Here is a 19,530-nt window from a genome sequence, read left to right on the forward strand (position 1 = left end):
TGCAAAAAGGAGTTCTCACCACTCCTGCAAAATGGGGTTCTGACCCTCCCCCCTGCAAAAAAGGGCTCTCATCACTCCTGCAAAAAGGGGCTCTCGCCCTCCTGCAACAAGGGGCTCTCACTCTCCTGCAACAAGGGGCTCTCACCCTCCTGCATCAAGGGACTCTCACCCTCCTGCAACAAGGGGCTCTCACCCCTGTGCTTCTCAAAGTGTCTCAGAGTTTCAGCAGCACTGGAGGTCGCAGTAGCCCTCGCCTATGCAGGGGAATACTCATTTTTGCGTCATATGCACTCGCAAGTCAACACAGAACAAATATACAGCACTGAAAACTGCACTTCAGAGACGCGGGTCATTTGCAGCCTGTGCCCACCACAGTGTCGTCTTAACGCATGAGCGCGTTGAACATTTGCTCTGGGGCCCCATGAGCATAGGGACTTCATTTTCTAATGTCAAAACACTGATTTTGTTGGAGATACCAATAAATATACGTTTCTTTCATTGATCATTTACATTAGTATTCCTGTGAGCGGTTGTGTGGGCAGGGCCCAGTGCACTCCTTTTCCCTGGTGCCTATGAAGCTGTTAAGACGGCGCTGCCTCAACACCCAACACCAACCCTGGCAATTTCGCGTCATTTCTACTATATAAGCAGCCTCCTGACATCACAACATGTGGTGGCTACTCATTACCTTCCATAGATCGGGGGTCATATAGTCCTTTAGAAACATTCTAAATATAAAACAGCAAACAGCTTTCACTGACCTGTTGAGGAAAGGGTGGTGAGGGTGGTGCTGGTGGTAGGGTGCTGGCAGGAGCGTGCCAGGTAGGCCTATCGCCCGAGGCGCGGCTCCTCCGCGGCTAGTCAGCTGGACCAATGGTGGGATGGGGTGCAGCGCGGTCAGCTCTCTTCCGGGCACCCCCCGTGGCGGCCTACTGTATCCAAGGCTGATAACTGGCACGTTGGGGGGCAGGCCGTGCCCATGATGGGGACCCACTGTCGCCGTGGAGACGGGCTCGTCTGCGGAGCCCCGCGGGCTGTCCCCGGTGGACTTGCCGGAGGCGGGGGACGTGCTTGCTGGACAGTCAGTCTTGTTAGCAGGAGAGGGACTAATTGGTGGCGAAGTGGTCTGCGCAGGGCTCTGCCGCTCCCCCAGGGAACGCGCCGGGACGGCCACCTTCTCCATCATCTCGGCGCTAGATTCGGCGGCGGTTGCTTTGTCTTCCGCTGGACACATGAAAGCAGCTGCGCGGAACCGCCAAGTTTCGGAATCCCTCATCTGCGGAGAGAAGGGGGCGAGGGGAGTGGAGCAAGAGAAAGGGGGTTTAGTGAGGAGACTGAAGGAAGAAAGCAGGGGAGAAAGAAAACAGAGGAAGGTGAGAAAGGAAGGGAAGATTTAGAAGGTACAGGAAGAGGCGAGAAAAGACCAATGAAGGAAGAAGAACGTGGAATATGAGTGAGGGGAGAGACTGAGTATAGAAGTGACAGGAGAAATGGAAGAAAGTTCAGAAAGAGGATTAGAGTGGGGAGAGAAATAGATGTAGGGAGCGTTGAAAGAGGAGAAATGTGAAAGGACAAAGAGAAAATAAGTTTGAGGAAAAATAGAGAAAAAGTGACTTTTGGACTGCGCTGGAAAAAACAAGGCATAATGAAGTGAGAAAGGAGAAATAGAGGAAGGTTGAAAAGGGACAGAAGATTACAACAAGGAAAAAATGACGAGGAGAGACTAAATACAGAGAGACGAAATAGGAAGCGACAGACTCAAAGAACCAGTAAAAGAGGTATTGGGGAAGAGTGTAAGGGAGATGTAGAGATGGGAGAACGAGAATAAATGGATTGTACAAAGGAATATCGACGCTAGAATATTGTAAAACATTAATTTCATGGAGAGGAGATTGAGGGAAAAATTTTGAAAGGTAAGTGCATCTGGAGGAAGTATAGATTTACTATTTTTGACTGCAAATCTATGCACCTTGGAGATATACATCTACTCAGGGTACATAAATGTGGAGTTATGTATAGAAAAGCTATGCTTACCAGTGTCTATGTGTAAGAGCGGAGGCAGCAACAGGAGTGTGACAAGAGGGAACAGAATTAAAAGAAATGTATGGACAGGGGGTTAGAGAAGGAAAAGGCAACAAGGCTGCAGGTTTTGGAGTGGGAAGGAAGAGACGAGAAGAGAAGGAAAACCAATGAAAAGCAGTGAGATTGACAAAGAGGGAAGGAAGGCTGCAAGAGAGAGTGAGGTGAGAAAGATACAGAAAATAGGACAAGAACGAAAGCACAGTGACATGGAGAGCAGATTGCACATGGCAGCAAGAGAGGTGTGTGGAGGAATAGAGACAGCGAAGGGAGGGTAGTGGCAATGATTTAGAGCCTCAGAGAACACAGTGAGGCATAGAAGATACAGAGAATGGGAGGAGGTAGAGAGGGAGAAAGAAAAGATTAACTATATTTAGAAAGAAGGCTAGAAAGAGAGGGGGAGAGAGACCCAAAGAAGATGAGTTGTGCGAGGTGGATGTCTGTTAATAGATCGTATTGTATTGTACTGTATAGTAATTGCATTTATATAGTGCTTACTACCCCTCACGTGGCGTCGAAGCGCTTTTTTGACGAGTAGCATGCTACTCCAGGACCCATAGAGGATTAGTGTTGAATTAGTATAGTGAAACATGCAAGTAATTTTAAGTGGTGGATAGGTTAGTCAGTTATTTGGATTCAGAAGGATAGCAGAAGGATATAAGAGGAAAAAAGGTTTGTATTTATATAGCGCTTGTTACCCCTGATGAGTGTTGAAGCGCTTTTCTGGCGAGTAGCACGCTTCCCCAAACCCATAAAGGATTAGTGTTGAAAATTAATATAGTGAAATACGAAGTAATTTGCGTGGTGAATATATTATTCAGTTCTTTGGATAGAGAAGGGTAGGTGGCGGGATAGAAGAGGGAAAGAGGTTTGTATTTTATAGCGCTTGCTACCTCTGATGGGGTTTTAAGCGCTTGTTTGGCGATGAGCACGCTTCCCTGGAACCCATAAGAATTAGTGTTGAATTAGTATGGTGAAACATGAAAGTAATATGAGTGGTGGATATGTTAGTTATTTGGATTGAGAAGGGTTGGAGAGGGGTAGAAAAGGGAAAAAGGTTTGCATTTATATAGCGCTTGTAACCCTGATGGGGTGTTGAAACACATTATTGGCGAGCAGCACGCTCCTCTGGAACCCATAAAGGATTAGTGATGAATTAGTATCATGGAATATGGGATTCGGGAAGTGAACATGTTACTCTGTTCTTTTTATTGAAAAGGATAGTGGAGGGATAGAAGAGTGAAGGGTTTGGATTTCTTTTTTTGGGGTCATAGCAGTAGGAGGAGGCTTTTGGATGAGTAAAAAGGGGTTTTGGAGGGGAAGAGTCAGAGGGAAGATTGTGTCGGAGTAGTGACGAATTACAGAGAAAGGTAACAAAAAGAGAGATTTTAAAGACACGGTGGTATAACATTATCAAGTCTTTTTTTCTTTTCATACTGCACACCAGTGGCAGCGCCTTCACTGCATATACAAAAAACACCTACAGTCTTTACTCATGTGTTTAAAGCTTCACATCAAGTATGGCCCTTCCTCTCTCAAACCAACTTACGTGTAATTATCATTAAGGGGGGAGACATCCCTTAAGGAATAGAACCCTCACTCACCCGAGGGTGACATGCTTCATCATATGGGTCCTCCTTACCAGTGGGGAAAACCTAGTCGCCACTGGGAGCTACAACTTCGTAGTTAAGGAAGGAGCTCAGAGATGTTTTGTTTTTCTCTATAAGGATGGGTACTATTCCCATATGTGAGAGTGATGAGTGTATTGAGGTTTGCTGCGCTGTGTGAACAAATAGAGAAGTGAATTAAAACTGTCTAGATAGAAATCACTGACATTCATTTTATTGATGTGTTCCACCTGACAGGATTAAAAATGAAACAGCACAGTGGTATGGATGTATAACCACTGTCACATTGTGGTCGACATGTTTCAGCCTAGTGATCAGTGCTCTGTATCAGCGGCTTTCTTCAGGACCAGATATTATAGTGATATTGCTGCTGCAAAAAGTGAACTAAAGATAATAAAAATATATACAACACCGGTATTCCTGCTTATCCTTTTTGTCAGGCAATACCCAAGGTATCCTCAACTGTAGGATAGCCCTGCCTCACCTCAACCTGACAGGCTGCTCAGGAAGGAGGCCTCGCTCTGTCCGTCGGTACCTCGTCTCATCAGAGAGGTGCTCACTGATGCCAGTTCCTCCCACTGCCCACAGTGCAGACCATTGCCATAGTTTTATGTTGTCCACCATCTCCTTGCAACACTCTGGCATTCAGTGACACCTTCTCAAGCTTCTCACCAGTGCCAGCTTCTTACTGTGCCCAACACCAGGTCTGCTCATTGCTCGCTAGTGCCTTCTTATCATACTGCCTACCAATGTCAGTTCTGTATACTACCCATGAGTGCCACTTTCTCATACTGAATACCAGGGCCACCTCACACTACTCCCTAGTGCTACCATATCACGCTACCAGTGGTTCATTTGAGCCAGTGCTTTCCGGTGCTTGGCACCGGCACTTAACTGCCAACACCACTCTTACGACAGTCTGCCTCATGGTGGTGCTGTTTGTCTAATTTAGAGGCAAGCACACCAACAGTTGTTTATGAATTCAATATACGTTAAAAGTGACTGATGGCTGCTGCCAAAGCCATTCTTGTAGCTTTGGGGGCCTGGAATAGTCAGAATTGTCACACTAGTAGGAATTTGATTTTTAGAAGTTGTTTTGTGACTAATTGGCTCCGCTGACAGCAGGAATGAGCAGTGCAAGTGGAAGTGGCCTCCTGGTGAGGGCCCTGCCACTTATTTTTTATTACAAATTAAGCACTGCACACAACCTACCTGTACCAACTTCTCCCACTGCTCACCAGTGTCGGCCCTGCACAGTGCATTCCAGTACTTCCTTCTGGCACTGCCTACCATGGGCACTGAGTCTCAAAACTTATCAGTGTTGTTTCCTTATAGTGCCCGCTGATGCCACCCTCTTCCGCTGCAAAGGACTGACACATTCTCACACTGCCAATCAGTGTCATCTCCTTGCTCTGTCACAAGCATCCCCACTGGACATTGTCACTAATGTCAACTTCTTAAATTGTCCACCAATACCAGGTCCACACACTGCTCAGCAGTGTCACCTTCTCACAATGGACACCAGTGCCACAGATTCACACGCACACCACTGTGTCCTAATCACACTGCCATTGGGCTCAAGTTCTGTGCACTGCCTACAACTGAATGAATGAAAATCACCTTATACCGCGCGAACTTAGCCCAACGGGCATCAAGGCGCCTAACAAAAATATAAAGAAGGAGTCAGGTGCGAGTTTACTGGTATGCCTCGATAAAGAGCCATGTCTTTAAAGCTTTCCTAAACAGCCCAATAGAAGGTTACAGTTTTAATTCAGGAGGGAGGGTATTCCACAACTTAGGGGCCACAAAAGAAAAGGCCCTTTCTCCCCACCTGACTCTGTTAACTCGAGGAACAGACAGGAGATTCTTACTGGAGGAACGCAGGTTTCTGCTAGGGGTGTATGGGACCACCAGGGATCTTATGCTTTCCGCACAGTCGCTGACCAAGGCCCCATAAACCAGGCACAGGATTTTAAAAGAGATCCTGGCCTGAATCGGGAGCTAATGTAGGCTCTTCCTGGCTGATATAGCTGAGGAGAGCCTAGGGACCTCAAGAACAAACCTCGCTGCCGCATTTTGAACGGTCTGCAGGCGTATCAGGCCTTTATTAATGCCTGCATAGAGCGCGTTGCAATAGTCTAGCCGGGAGGCGACTAAAGCAACTGTCACCTTCTGAGAAAGACTCACAGTGCCAGTTGCACAAAATACACTCCGATGGCACCATCTCACATAGACTACCAATGCAGGTCTTCACACTGCCTGTAAGTGCCATCCTCACAAAAATGCAACCAATGCCAGTGACTTTGACTGGCCACAAGGGCAAGACGCTCAATTTGTCCACAGTGTCAACACCACACAAGAACACCAGTGCCAGGTCTTCCAGCTGCCTACCACTGCAAGCTCATCACATTGTCCACCAAAGTAAGCTCCTCGCATTTCCTAGAGTGCCTACTTTTTAAACAGCCCTTGAGTGTAAGCTACCCACAATAAGAACACTGCCAGCATCTCACAAGTTTCATAGCTTTGGGAGGGGGGGTGTTTGGGGTGTTACACCCCCCTAATAAATGTGTTTTCTGATAAATAGTTGGGTACAGGTGCTTTCAGTAGGGTATGGTGAGATGCCAGTCGGATTTCACCAGTAATTTTTACATGGACACAGAAAAAAACACACACTCTCTCTCCTGCTCTGTTTTGAAAGTCCTCGAAAATATTGGTTATTTTACAAAATATTGTGTTTTCTCTCTTAGTACTCCTACTAATCCACATTCCTCTTCCTTTCCACTGTCTTTTGAGCCCCTCTGATGCACCCTGCTTGTGGTATAATGTTTTTAAACAGTATATGCCAGCCTGATTGTCGGAAAATCTGAAGATCACCCTGTCGTGGAGTGAGTGTAGCGGGCCGGAAAAGCAGGCGAGGAGGCCGTATGTAGTGGGCAATATTCGGTTTTTATTGCGGATGTACAGTACAGATAGTCCCAACAGGTCGAAGGGGTGGCACCAGGCGATGGACACAGAGGCGCTGCTTCTTCTCTTCTTGGCGTCCGCAGATGGTCCGAGTAGATTCCGATGACGGGGAGGCTCCCAGGAGGACCGGAAGAGAGGAAACAAACAAGGGACCGTTAGTCTTATCGAGTCGGTAGCGAGACTCAACTGTACACCTTCACCCGGGTAGTGCAAGAGCGGGGGTCGGAAACGGACAGTGCGGGAAGGAAGGTACCGGGAGTAGGGAATACGGGTCGGGGTAACAGAGAGGGTGCTGGGGTGGGGTGTGCGAGTAACGAAAGGGCTTCTGTAGTGAGGTGCTATATACGTATAATACAGTGCAAGGGTAGTGCGACTATGTAGAGAGGGTATATATACAGGGACTTTAACACGAACTCCTAGTGAGTAAGGATAAAGGAGGCAAAAGGCACTCACGCGGTCCGCCGTAACTCTCCAGTGAGTTACGGCCGCTCTCCAGCCACCTCCAAGGGACTCCACCACTCCTCTGTCCACACTTCTTCCTCGCACGTCTGGTCACCTTCTCCGTCTCCAGCCAGAGGGTCCTGCCACGAAACTCCGACGTCTGGTTGTGCTGAATCCCTGTTTTTATCCTGTGCTGGCTCTGCCAGAGGGGTGGGACTTCCGGGGTCAGCTTGGTATGGTTCCTCCCTTCCTGTCGCTCGGGTTGGCTCCTGTGGGAGAGAGAAGGGCGGGGTTTCGTTGGTGATGGAGGTTGCTCGGCGTCCTGTCTCGGTGATGGCATTTCGGTGAGATAAGCTCAGTCCTGGGGGTGCCGGACGAGGCACGTGAGGGGGGGGCGACCCGCGGGTAGGGGTTTGCGGGCCGTTTCATCACACACCCTCTCCCCATCTTACTGACCAAGCTATGCCACTGCATCCCACGCAACCTTTAAGGGCCATCTTTCCACAGTTGTGCTGATGCCAGTTCAACCAGTTGTCTGCAGTGCCTTTGGTAGCACCTTGCACTGCCCACGAGTGTCATCTTCTCCCAAAGCTCCCACTACCACTTACCCAAACTAGTCAAGAGTTCCAGAATCTCATACTGCTCACAACAGGACTATAAGTGGGACGGGTCCTGCCAGATGTATGACCTAGCAGGAATTTAAGACTGACTTTGATCCAGGTTCATACTGGGCCTTATATTCCTGAGTTTAACTTTATACTCAAAAGAATTATCAATTTCTCAACAATCACTGTAAAAATCCTTAAACTAATCCATGTCAAGGATCCAGTCCCTGTTTACAATTCAAATGTTTCACAAGATCTTACAATCCGCTGGTCCACCGTGGGTTCATCCCGTTTGTGTGGAGGGAGGGAAGGCCTACTTCCGGGCTGAGAGGGACGTTGGCGGTCTAGCTGCCTAACCCCCTCCAATAAACCAGATGCCTGACGCCGGCGCGCCGCTGGTGTGCCAAATGCAAGCCTGTCTGCGCCCAGCAGTTGCCAGGAGCCAGGACCCCTGCCCATTTCGGGCCAAAACGGGGTATTAGTCATAAATTAACTTTTTCAAAGCTTGATCTACTTGACATTAAAAGAGGCTTGCCACCCCGGTGCTCTCTTCATTCATGGGGTTTGGCCAGTACATTTCCTGCTATGGAGGGGCCCTTTTCTTGCAAATCTTGCCAGTTCCAAAGCCTCAAAACAGAACCAAAGCACAGTGACCCTAGTGTCTCTCGACTGGACAAAGGACATTTCACCCTTAACAATGTTACTCACTCATTAACGGCTTCAAAGAATCTCCCAAACAATTCCAGTAACAGCTGGAAAGGTTTCCTAAGTAATGTTAGATCCCTGTCAAAACATGCGATAGAGGTGTGGAATCTACTTACTTCCGATAATCAGGACATGGGATTCTTGATGGAAACCTGGCTTAAACCCAGCTCCACCCCCGCTATTACAGTAGCAGTCCCAGAGGGCTACCAAATCCAACGATTTGATAGACAGCCTAAAGTGGGGGAGGATTAGCCATTGTTCATAAAGACTTTATCAAACTATCTTTACTTGAGCAAAGAGGCAATGAAAAGATTGAAATCTTAGTCTTTCGTATTGTCCTGCTTCCACAATACAGTTGGAAGGGTACCTTAGTCTACCGACCTCCTGGCCCCCTTTCCGAATTTTCACTTCAACTTATGGAACTGATAGCTCCCCACGTTATTTCCACAAAAAAATTCTACTGCTGGGCGATTTCAAAGTACATAGTAAGTGCATTACAAATCTAAATGCCTCAGCACTTCTGGCTGTTGTAGCTTAGTTAGAATGAGTTAAGATCAACAACGGACCCACACATGCAGCAGGGCATACACTCAACCTTATCCTCACCAACTCGACCAGAATTCTATGTGGCCCTCCCTGTCTGCTGACCTGGACGGACCATTCATTAATCGACTTTCACATCAAAGGCCCCAAGGCGTATGATGCGCCCCGACGGGCCTCCCATCACTTCTGCAGACAATGGTATAAAATCAACCCAGACCTTTTCCAAGCTGCTTATACTACGTCATGGAATGGGGATCAATAATGTAGAGGAAGGTCTGACCCATCACAATTCCTCTGTAAAACGGTTATAGATCAACTTGCCCCTTTGGAGCTGCACTATAGTATGGCCAGACGCCCCCAGAGACAGCCTGGTTCTCGCCCGATCTTCGGGCTGAAAAACTGCGATGTAAACATCTGGAGAGGCAATGGCACTGAACCCATGATGGGAATGATAAAGAGAGATACAAGATCGCTCTGATCCACTATTATAAAAACATAAAAGCTGCACGAAAAGCCCATATCACACAACAGCTCAACCAGGCAGGGAGAGCCCCCATAGTACTATTTCAGATTCTTAACTCCTTCACCAACGCAGAAGCTTGTGACAATGAGGAGGCCCCCCTCTCAAGTTTTCTGTGATAAAATAGAAATTCATTTCACACAGAAAATTGAGCTGATCTATGATAACCTAATCCGGGAGTCCTATGCAGGCTCCTACATCTTTTAGCCCACCAACACTCACTAAGGCGCAGCTGTTGGAAAATGTTCCCCCTCTCATGTGGAGTCATTGCTACTTACAGTAAAATCAGGTTCTCCCTCAGACATCATTCCAGCAAAAATGTCTTCCTCACTTTCTAAACAACTTTCCGCGCCTATTTGTTCGCTTCTCAATCTCTCAATAAGAGAGGGACATCTTCCCACTGAATGGAAGGCGGCTCAGGTCATTCCTTTTCGCAAGAATACTAAGGCCCTATGGATGACTTGTTCAACCTCCGGCCTATTTTTCTACTACCCCTCCTGAGCAAGTTACTGGAAAAGCACATCAATAAACTTCTGTCTGACCATGTTGAATCCTCCGGAAGCCTTGATCCTTCTCAATCTGGATTCAGGCCCAAGCATAGATAGCACTAAGTCAGCCCTGATTGCTGTCATTGACAACATTAGGAAGTCTTTGGACAGCAGACAATCAGTATTACTTGTGCTGCTTGATCTCTCAGCCGCATTCGACATGGTCTCCCACCAGATTCTGGTCAGGAGACTAAAGGAAATTGGACTCAGAGAATTGGCTCTTCAGTGGATGACGAGCTTTCTTTACCTCCGCTCCCAGACCATTAACCTATGCTCTTTTCGTTCAAAGAACATGGAGCTGACCTAGGGAGTGCCTCAGGGCTCTTGTTTGAGCCCTACTTTGTTCAACATATACGTCACTCCCCTTGCAGACATACTTAGGACATTAGGTTTCACACCCATTTATTATGGTGATGACACTCCGCTTTTATTTTTGTTTAATAAGTCCACTCTTATTGCCCAGTCCACCTTCTCCAAAGGTATGATAGCCATATCTAACTGGATGAGGAGCAATTTTCTTCAGCTTAAGGCAGGGAAGACCGAGAGCATGCTCTTTGTAGATGCACCACTGCTGTGGTCACCTGATTGGTGGCTGGTGGATCTAGAAGACTCCCCTGTACCCAAAACTACTGTCAATAATCTCGGCATACGCCTAGACCAGACACTGACCATGAAAGAACATGTGGTTTACACTGATGGCTCCTGTTTTCATGTGCTTGGAATGTTACAGCAAAAAAAACTCTTATTCAGGCATTGGTACTAAGCCGAGGAGACTACTCTAACACCCTCCTGGTCTCTGCCAATGAGTCCTCACTGAGCAGACTACAGGTAGTCCAAAACACTGCGGCTTGCCTTGTCTCGAATGCCCCACGCAGAACGGCCTCCCTTCCCCTTCTCCAACAGCTTCACTGGCTCCTGGTACGCAAGTAAATTAAGTTTAAAATCTGCTGCATCGTCTGCAAGGCCGTGTATGGCAAGGGCCCCACTTATCTCGCAAGGAAATTCACCCACTATATTCCTTCAAGGTCTCTCCACTCAGGAACCAAATCTTTTCTCATTGTTCCTCAGTTTTAAAAATCAAGGATGGGTGGGAAAGCTTTCTCTCACCATGCCCCCCGTTTTGGAACCAGCTTCCCACCCATCTGAGACAATGCCCGACTATCTTCAATTTAGAAGGCTCTTCAAAACTGTATTATTCTAATCTGGTTCTTTCTTCAGCCTACTGTTGTATGTCCACATCACAGATACCCCTCCGGGGTGATTCAGCATCACAGATACCACTCCGGGGGTGATTCAGGCACGCTACAAAACAAATAAATAAATAAATCTCTAGGAATATTATATTTTTCTGAAATGTTTCTTTAGAGTTGCTAATTCAGTTTATGACTGTGATATAAAGTGTACCGTGAACTGTTGTAGCTGGATGAGTTCAGTGTGCAGACGGGTGTTAAACAGCATTCACTGGTTTCCGATGCTTAGCAACGGCACTTAATAATTAGGGCTCCCGGTCTGTATTTATCCATATTTATTATTTGGCCATCTTATTGGTATTGATCCATATTTATTTAGTTTTTCAAGAATAAATGTAGCTGTAAAATGGTATATTTCTGCGTTTATATAACTCTTCAACGTGCACTCAAACATGGATGCCTATCACGCTTTTAGCAAACTAAGCAGCCAAGTTTAACAAAAGACTACACTCACAGGTACATATTAGCATCATACTACAAATATATGTTAACTTATGCCTGTATTTAAGGAAATCTCATCCTGTAGTTTAACTCTCCATGCTGTCTGCCAGCTCAGCTGTTGCCAAGAATTCATGAAAGACAGCATGGAGAGTTTCTCACAAGAAGCCCCATTTTCATTTTTTTCCGCTTTTAAAAATAAATACAGACAGTAAACACATTGTTTTCTGTCTGTATTTATCTGTAAAAATCAGTACAAATGGAAAACCGGAAGCCTTATTAATAATCGACACCGTAGCATGAGAACCAGTTAAGGACACATTCATTTACGGGGAGATTACGTGATTTGCCCAGAATCACAGGATGTTGAGCTGACGTCGAGACTCAAACCTGGTTCCCCAGCTCCAAAGTCAGTTGCTCTGGCCATTACACAAAATCCTTTCCCAACTTTCATGGTTAGTAGTTGATTCTGTTTTAGGTGGCGCTAACAGGAGAAATGGGCTGGTGCAAGCTGCCTCCTGACGAGAGCCCCAGCACTTATTTTGTTACAATTTAACCACTGCTGTTAATGACAGGCACAGCTGAGAGCTCTGGAGCTGAGGCTGAAGGCATTGTAAGTTTCTTCCATTGGCAGTCAATGGGTCATAAAGGGGTTCAGGTTACGCATTTCACCAGACCTTCACCTCTCTGAGGCCACAAAGACCAATGGTCACATTTGTGCCTGTTGTACTTACCGTGGTATGTGAAAGTGTGTGAAGAAGATACATATCAGTCTAAAAGGAAAAGAAGAACAAGTTACTTAACTTCGGTAACACTTTTTCTGGTGGATACAGTATCTGCCTGTGGATTCCTCACGTTTTGAATGATCCCTGCGCCAGAATTACACAGAAACTCTTTCCCTATGTCGATGAAGACATCACAATAGCACGGCTCCGCTTGCGACTCCATATTTCGTCACCGGAGCCATAAAAGGACCTTGTTGGCATGCTGACGTCAGTTTCACCTATTTTTTCTGTGCCCTCGAGGTGAACGGGTGGACTGATAACATATTGTAAGTAAATATATTATACAATATATACACAAATATACCCAGTATATAAATGAAATAAGCAGGACAATACAGGGAAAGCTAAAACTAAGATATTTCCTAAAACAAGCATCTCAGCAAGGCAAATGACATAGAAATAGAAAAATGGCAAGCACAAAACCTTTTCGGTATACATAGGTAGACAACAGGGAGGAGGGAGGGTCAGTGAGGAATCCACAGGCAGATACTGTATCCACCAGAAAAAGCCTTACCGAAGGTAAGTAACTTGTTCTTCTGGTGGATACATCTGCATGTGGATTCCTCACCTTTTTAATTGAATCCCCAAGCAGTCCCTCTCCTGGCGGAGGGTGTCCACCTACTCATACCAAAAAGTCCTGCAGCACAGAACGTGCAAAATGGCCGTCCCTCCTCACCTCTGAATCCAAGCAATAATGCTTCGCGAAGGTGTGATGGGAGGCCCATGATACTGCTTTACAGATGTCCGCCACAAGGATACCTCTAGCCAAAGCTGAAGTAGAAGACTTTGTTCTAGTCGAATGAGCTCTAATACCTTCAGGTGGCTCCTTCTTGGCCAAGGCGTAGCAGATCTTGATGCACTAGATGATCCACCTGGAAAGCGTTCTCTTATGGGAAGCTTTGCCCTTCATTTGTCCCACCTAACCAACAAAGAGCTGGTCATCCAGCCTAAAATCCTTGGTTCTGTCCAAGTTGAATCTGACCGCCCTTCGATGCTCAAGGCGGTGAAGTCTCTCCTCCTCCTTGGAAGGGTGAGGGAGGATAGAAGGTAGGTAAGGTGATAGACTGCACTAGATGAAAAGGTGTACCCATCTTAGGCAGGAAAGCAGCTCTGGTCCTAAGAACCACCTTGTCTGCATGGATGCTTGTAAAAGGAGGCTTAGAACTAAGATCCTGAATCTCACTTACGCTCCTGGCAGAACTAATAGCAACCAGAAACACAGTTTTGAATGCAAGAAACATCAACGGGCCACTGTGAAGAGGCTCAAAAGGAGAAACCATCAGGAAAGTCAGAACCAAATTCAAGCCCCACTGAGGCATAATGAATGGAGTGGGCGGAAATGTATTAACAAGGCCCCTAATGAACCTCAAAACTATTGGGGACTTGAACAATGAAGGCTGGTCTGGCAAACAAAGGAAGGCTGACAAAGCAGACAAGTAAAAAATATATCAAAAGGGGGAGTGAAGAGGTGGTGCTTCACGGCACCAAGGTGGGCGCATCCTCCTCTCCTGAAAGTACTGATCATCAACAAAGTCTACCTCACATAGAGTTAGTGTATATCCTGGTGTTCATGGAATACACAATGTGTGTTAAAATACCCCTCACACACCAAAAGGGCCCTTGGTGTCATGCTTCATCATTGGGGTCTTCCCGCCCCGCTGCGGGACGGGGCAGTGCTACGACAAGCGATTACGCTGGAGCACCTTTTTATTGTGGGTGCTATGTGAGTGAATAGGAGTGAGTGTCAGTAGGGTCTGGAGTGATAATAAATAAAGTGATGTTAAAAAATACCTGGCCGAGTAGTAGAAAAAACTTTTTATTAGACACTGGCTGGTATTGTTAAAAAAGTGATGCGGAGAGATAAAGCAAGTTAATGGGCTTACTCTCCTGTGCGGGTCAACATGTTTCGGGGCGCCATGGCCCTTCGTCAGGACCGGGGTCAGATCCCCCTGTCACTCACTAATGTTTTACCACAGAAAAATTAAGGTGTATGTACAAAGAAAAGTGATAATGTTCTCTTTATCAATGTGTATAAATATAAATTATAGATATACGTATCCCTAGCTTATCAGAAGTTTTGATGTAGTAAGCTTAGGAAGGTTGGAGTCGGTGCCCCATGAGCCAAGACTGGGCGAAGGTTATTTTGAGGGTCCAATCAACCCCCAACACATCGGTGCTTCCTCCTTCGTCCGTGGCTTCCAAAGCAGACAAGTAACCTTTACCAGTAGCCACAGCACAACCTTGCTGGGCTAGTAAAAGCGAAAAGCTAAGTACATTGGATAAATTGGCCTTCAAAGGATCAATTGACCTCTCTCCACACCATTTCACAAATCTGGCCCATCTGCAGGAGTAAACAGGTTTGGTGGAGTGTCTTCTTTCCGATAAAATAATATCTACACATCCGGTGGGCGAGAGAAAAAACTCAGAATGCCCTGTTCAATCTCCAGGCATGAAGGTGCAGGCTCTGGAGGTGGGGGTGTAGAAACTGCCCCTGCAACTACGAGTGGATATCTGGCCTGAGAGGGAGACGGAACGGAGGGTGTGATGAGAGGTGAAGGAAGTCTGTGTCCCACACCTTTCTTGACCAATCTGGGACGATCAATATGACTTGGGCCTAGTCTTGACAAATCTTTCTCAGAACTAGAGGGATTAAGGGTATGGGAGGAAACACATAGAGGAGTTGCGAGCCATAAACCAACTGAAACGTGTCCCCCAATGCTCTCCCCATCAGAAACTGTAGATTGCAGAACAACAGGCAGTGCATGTTCACATGGGCGGCAAACAGGTCCAACCGAGGAAACACTACATCCTGAAGATGTGATGGACCACCTCCAGATGAAGACAACACTTGTGATTGGCCGAGAATTGGCGACTGAGACTGTCCACATGAACATTCAGTACACCGGCCAGGTGATTTGCGATCAAAGAAATCTCATGGTCCTGAGTTCAGGACCAGACCCGCAGAGCCTCTCTGCAGAGACGAAATGACTCTACCCCTCCCTGTTTGTTAATGTACCACATCGCAGTAGTGTTGTCCGTGATGGACCAGAACTGACTGACCATGGGAGGGAAGAAAGGCCTTGAGTGTCAAACGTTTCACCCACAGTTGATGTGAAGCAATCTCTCCTGTGGAAACCAAAGACCCTTGATCTCCAGATCCCCCAGATGAGCAGCCTACCCTGGAGTGGAGGCACCCGTTATCACTGTGGCCACCGGAGAAGGAAGTTGAATCGGCTTCCCTTGAGACAGGTTGCCCGCAACACTCCACCCTAAAAGGCCAGCTTCAGTGTCTCTGGAGATTCTGACTACCTCCCTGAGATCTCCATTGTGCTGAAACCACTGCCTGTGGAGGCCCCACTGGACTTCAGGATGGGAAAGTGAAAATACGCATCCTGCAAATCGATCAACACCATCCAGTCTTCCTGCTGCAGCACCAGAAGTACCTGAGCTAGGGTCAACATCTTCAACTTCTCCTGCTTGAGGTAAAAATTCAAGACCCTGAGGTCTAGGATCGGCCTCAACCGACCGTCCTTTTTTGAAATCAGGAAATGCCAGGAGTAGCATCCCTGACCTCTTTCCTGCTATGGAACCACCTCTAGTGCACCTTCCTGAAGCAAAGTTAGAACATCCTGTTGCAGGAGCAACAGATGGTCCTCCGAACACCACTCCTGGCAAGAAGGGTAAGTAGGGGGAAACTCCTGAAAAGAAAGGGCATTCCCATTTTCAACAAGATTCAAAACCCAAAGATCTGATGTAACAGATTTCGAATTTTGTAGAAAATGGGGCACCCAAGATGGGGGATCTTGAGCTGCTTCCCTGTAGAACCAGTAGGGGGAACAGGAGAGGTGGAGGAGGAGAACTATTGCTGGGAGGCCCCCCGCAGACGGCTTCTTTCCTTGCCTCTATATGACTTGTATAGTGATTTCCGCTGCTGCTGACATCCTCGAAAGGAAGCCTCCTTTCCAAACCCACAAAATCTTCTACATCCATAGCCTCTAGACTGGGAGTGCAGGCCTAAGGATCTGGCAGTGGCCCTACTATCCTTGAAGCGTTGTCCATTTACAGAGAACTCCTGAGGCGGAAAGCCGGGAGCAACGACCTTTTTAAAATTGTATTTTAACAGCGTATCTTGTGATTTTAATACCTGTTGTGCACTGAATACCCTGGCATTTCGGCGATAGCGCTCAGCAGCAGACAGCTGTTGTTGTTGCCCTAGTCCCGCGTCTTGCCGCCACTTCCTGGTCGAGGGACCCGCCAGACACGCCCACCGCGGCTGGCCACGCACCCCCCTCTCACGCAGTCACTCTCTATTTATTATGTGCCTCGGCAGGAAGCGCAGCGGACGAGCGCAGCGGGCGCGACGATTGCGCGCCAAAGGCGCGCATAAGGCAAGCTCGTCTGCGCTCGTCCGCGCCTCGGCAGCGCCCGGTGCGCCACCCGCGGCCTTGATCCCCCCGTCCACCAGTAGCTCTCCGCACTTAACGCGTGAGGCTCTACTCCTCCTCAGAGACCTTGCTCATGAAGGTCAACTGTCCTTCCAAGACACCGCCTATCCTCTGCACGATTTTGCGCGCAAAGGCTTATTTACAGGTGGCCTGCTGAATGTCAGGTCCCTGCCCAAACACGCTCACGAAATTGCCCAGCTCATAGATAACCACCATCTTGATGCTCTATTCCTGACGGAAACTTGGACCCACTCTGACTGCAATATAGAATTGGACTGGGCCTGCCCACAAGACTTCAAAATCCTGCATCTCCCACGACCAAAGGGGCGGGGCGGTGGAGTCGGCTTAATCTATAGAGCGTCCTGGTCAGTAAAAACTATTGCTATGGACCCAGTGGTCGGGACCGAAATACTTGGCCTCGCCATCGACTGTCATCTTGGTACTACCTTTACGGCTGTGATTTGTTATCGCCCGCCGGGAGCTTTTAACTCCACTCAGCAGCAGTCGCTCCTCACCACCCTCACTAATATGGCTACCTCTCACAACAACCTGATTGTCTTGGGCGATTTCAACCTTTGGCCCAACGGCAGCCTAGATTCTGCACTTAACAATCTCCTACTCTCCTGTGAAGGATTGGGACTCTTCCAGCTAGTGAACAAACCCACACACTTAGCAGGGCACCAGCTCGATTTAATCTTCTCCTCCCCCCAGCTAGCACTTCTGAGTGACATTTTGCCGATGTGCTGGACCGACCATGCACTCATCAAATTTTATATAGCAGGTAGCAGGTCTTGCAGACCGACACTCCACGGCCCTGTACCCCCGTACAGAGATTGGAAGGCTCTGGACAAACTCAGACTGAATGGCCCAGTATTTGAAGTGGAAGACAGTTTTTCCATTACCCAACCAGTTGAGGCTAATTATCTATCCCTTTGCACAAGGATTTCCAACACCTCGGAACGCCTCGTTCCTCTGAAAAAGGGCAAACCACAGAGACGAGCGCCGGCCCCATGGTTTGACGACTCTTTAAGAGCTCTCAAACTAGCATGTAGACAAGCAGAGAGAAAATGGAGGCAGGGTTATTCTGACACTCACAAAACCCTCTGGAAAGAAAACCTCCGGGAGTACAAAACTGCCATCGCCCAAAATAAGGCTAAACATTACTGCTCCATCATCACTAACGCCACTAACAGCTCAAAAAGTATCTTTCAGATACTCAAAAACCTAACTAATCCGGACTGTGTTACCTCTACACAGCCTCCCACCCAAGCCCTCTGCGACAACCTTGCAGTGTTTTTCATTAATAAAATTAACACCATTATTCACAACCTGAAAACACCTCCCTTTCCAGGAACCTCTAACTCGCAGAGACCAGACACCAGCTCGCGAAACTTGTCGTCTCCAGGCTCTGTCCTCTTGGCTAGACTACGGGAATTTCCCCCAATCCCGGCCTTTGAGTTTGAAAGACTGGCGCTTGGTATCACCTCGGGTTCTCCACTCGACCCCCTACCTCCAAAAGTTTGGAAAAATTTTGGAAGCAAACTCTTTGACACCATGCGCCTTATATGCAACCAGTCTTTGCACAGTGGCGTTGTCCCAACCCCGTGGAAACAGGCACTAATAACCCCTCTCTTGAAGAAACCCTCCCTGAGCCCAGACTGTCTTTCAAACTACCGACCCATCTCTCTGCTGCCTTTCCCAGCGACGGTCGCCGAACGATGGGTCAGTTCGTGCCTGTCCGCCCACTTGGAACAAAACAACCTTCTTGATGATCACCAGTTCGGGTTCCGTCCGGCCCACGGCACCGAAACAGCAGTCTTAACAGCCATGGAGGATCTTCGCATGCGTGCAGACAGGGGCCAGCCAGTGGCGTTGATACTGCTGGACCTGTCTGCCGCATTCGATACGGTCAACCATGGTAGGCTGCTGCAGAGACTTGGTGAAGTGGGAGTGGAAGGCACTGCATTGCTCTGGTTTCACTCCTACCTTTGGGACAGAAGACAGGCTGTCTCCCTTCCCCCATTCCAATCCGCCTTTGCACCAGTACCCCAGGGAGTCCCTCAGGGCTCCTCCATCAGCCCCATCCTTTTTAACGTGTACCTCATCCCGCTAATCAAACTGATCCAATCCTTCGGGATCAAAACTATAAATTACGCTGATGACACACAGCTCATCCTCTCTTGGGAAGGTGAAGATGCCATTCCTTTCTCCACCTTCCACGACTGCCTAAGAGAGACGGCTGGATGGCTACACAGAAACTCCCTCCAGTTCAACTCCGCAAAAACGGAGGTCCTGTTTTGCTCAGGCACTAAGATACCCCGCCAGTTCCCGAATGAATTTTGGCCCCCAGAGTTCAGTGACAAACCTCTGCCAGTTCCCTCGGTTCGCAACCTGGGAGCCATGCTTGACAACAAACTAAGTATGGAAACCCAGGTGACGAAAACTGTGGGGATCTGCACAGCCCTGCTTCGCTCACTGCGGAAAATCATGCCTCTTCTCCCGGCACAAGCCAGGGCGTCGATAGTCAGGTGTACGATACTCAGTCGCCTCGACTATTGTAACGCCCTGCTCCTGGAGTC

The 19,530-nt window shown here is 47.8% G+C and overlaps 2 protein-coding genes across 2 annotated transcripts in view; one reads left to right on the forward strand and one right to left on the reverse strand.

Moving 5' to 3' along the window:
• The window catches only part of LOC147748485 (uncharacterized), a 325,273-nt gene that overhangs the window by 300,406 nt on the left and 5,337 nt on the right, over window positions 1-19,530 (forward strand). The window lies entirely within an intron of this gene.
• The window catches only part of LYL1 (LYL1 basic helix-loop-helix family member), a 260,018-nt gene that overhangs the window by 163,987 nt on the left and 76,501 nt on the right, over window positions 1-19,530 (reverse strand). Inside the window, exon 2 of the mRNA XM_086962514.1 lies at window positions 762-1,276. Coding sequence (XP_086818640.1) covers window positions 762-1,276 — 515 coding nt within the window. The remainder of the gene's footprint in view (window positions 1-761; window positions 1,277-19,530) is intronic.

This window comes from Lissotriton vulgaris, chromosome 1_1 (genome assembly GCF_964263255.1).
Source record: "Lissotriton vulgaris chromosome 1_1, aLisVul1.2, whole genome shotgun sequence".
Lineage (NCBI taxonomy): Eukaryota > Metazoa > Chordata > Amphibia > Caudata > Salamandridae > Lissotriton > Lissotriton vulgaris.